The 1,672-nt window shown below is 47.3% G+C and overlaps 1 protein-coding gene across 1 annotated transcript; it reads left to right on the top strand.

Annotated features, from left to right (window-relative positions):
- Positions 1 to 295: 295 nt before the first annotated feature.
- On the top strand, positions 296 to 1,362 carry LOC104532434 (probable G-protein coupled receptor 141). The gene is made up of 2 exons (XM_010177646.1): positions 296 to 334; positions 415 to 1,362. Exon 2 carries the CDS (start codon positions 418 to 420, stop codon positions 1,360 to 1,362), a length of 945 nt encoding a protein of 314 aa, XP_010175948.1. The 5' UTR covers positions 296 to 334; positions 415 to 417.
- The last annotated feature ends 310 nt before the right edge of the window (positions 1,363 to 1,672 follow it).

The raw sequence follows: 1,672 nt of genomic DNA, 5'->3' as shown, positions 1-1,672 counted from the left end.
ACTAGAGCAGCTTCTCTACCCAACCTTCTCAATCGTTTTTCTCTAGGCTGGAGGATCACAGAATCACAGAATGTCAGGGATTGGAAGGAACCTCAAAAGATCATCTAGTCCAATCCCCCTGCCAGAGCAGGAACCTAAATGAGATCACATAGAAAGGTGTCCAGGCAGGTCTTGAATGTCTCCAGAGAAGGAGACTCCACAACCTCCCTGGGCAGCCTGTTCCAGTGCTCCATCACCCTCACTGTAAAGAAATTTCTTCTGAAACTTAAGCGGAACCTAGTTACAGCTTGTGCCAGCTGTGAGATTCCAGGATTATCCCTTAAGCAAGATCCAGGTGTAAAGCTCTGTTGGCTTTTCAGGTGAGCCCTCTCATTCCTACTTTATCTCAATTTTTGTGCATTCTTTCATTCCTAGAATATGTACAAGGAGGATTTCAGGAACATGACTGAAGAGAATAGGAACAGCAGTGACTCTTCCTGTGCCTTTACTCACTCCAACACCGTGACTGCCATACTGATTACTGCCTACTCAGTTGCCTTTGCTGGAGGTGGGATTGGGTCCCTCACAATGTCATTTGTGCTGGTCAAGATGAACACTCTGTCTGTGACTACTACAGCCATCATTAACCTGGTTGTTGTGCATGGCCTCCTTCTCTTCACGGTGCCCTTCCGCCTCCACTATTATGTCAACAAGAAGTGGGTATTCAAGATGCCGTTTTGCAAAATGGTGAGTGCAATGGTGCACATCCACATGTACCTGACCTTCTTGTTCTACGTGATCACGCTGGTGATCCGGTGGCTCATTTTCTTCCAATGGAAGGACAAGGTGGAGTTTTACAGGAAGCTGCACGCCATTGCAGCAAGTGCTGCTGTGTGGGTTTTCGTCATAGTCTTTGTGGTGCCAGTCTTGTCCTTAGAGTATGGACGCTCTGGCTCGTACAATGATACAACGTGCTTTAAGTTCCACAAAGAACTACAGCAGGAGAGCGTGAAAGCCCTGAACTACACCATAATTGCAGCTGTTGCCTGCGTTACTTGTGTCCTCTTGAGCCTGCAGATTTTCATTCTGGTAAAAGTGGCGAGAAAACTTGCCACCTCCCTCTGGTCACATCAAGAGTTCTGGGCCCAAGTGAAAAACTTGATTTTCATCTGCGTCATCATAATTTGCTTCCTTCCCTATCACCTCTTTAGGGTCTACTACATACACCACGTGACTGATTCTGAGCAGTTAGAAAGTTACAATGAAGTTTTTTTGAGTCTGACTACCCTCAGCTGTCTGGACCTGCTGTCATTCGTGCTGAGTGGAAGTCGTCTCTTCAAGCAAAAGGTGGGCATGCTCCGCAGCAGGTTGTCTTGCTGCTAGCATCGACCTCCTGCAGTGCACGTGGACCTGGACCTGGCAGAGCACAGTGCTGGAGAGACACGAGCCCTGAGAAGAGTGCAACATACTCTATACACCTGCTCCCCAAATAATGGGGCAAACCACCTCTGGTATCTCAGCTGGTAAACTGGAAGGTTACCTCTGAGATTTCCTCACGGTGCAACCTAGTGAGTTGCAGATGTATCAGGAGGAAAGGGGCATGGGCTCTTCTGTCTTATTGTTTTCACATCAAGGTTTGTGAAGTCAAAGGCACTAGGAGAAGACTCAAAAGAATTCGCAAAGTACATAGAAA

The sequence above is a fragment of the Antrostomus carolinensis genome, unplaced genomic scaffold, assembly GCF_000700745.2.
Source record: "Antrostomus carolinensis isolate BGI_N321 unplaced genomic scaffold, ASM70074v2 scaffold311, whole genome shotgun sequence".
Classification (NCBI taxonomy): domain Eukaryota; kingdom Metazoa; phylum Chordata; class Aves; order Caprimulgiformes; family Caprimulgidae; genus Antrostomus; species Antrostomus carolinensis.
This window is presented reverse-complemented; position numbering and strand designations above follow the sequence as displayed.

Bases quoted from the DNA above. Each gene is read 5' to 3' on its own strand.
- LOC104532434 (XM_010177646.1), top strand. From the start codon at position 418: ATGTACAAGGAGGATTTCAGGAACATGACTGAAGAGAATAGGAACAGC.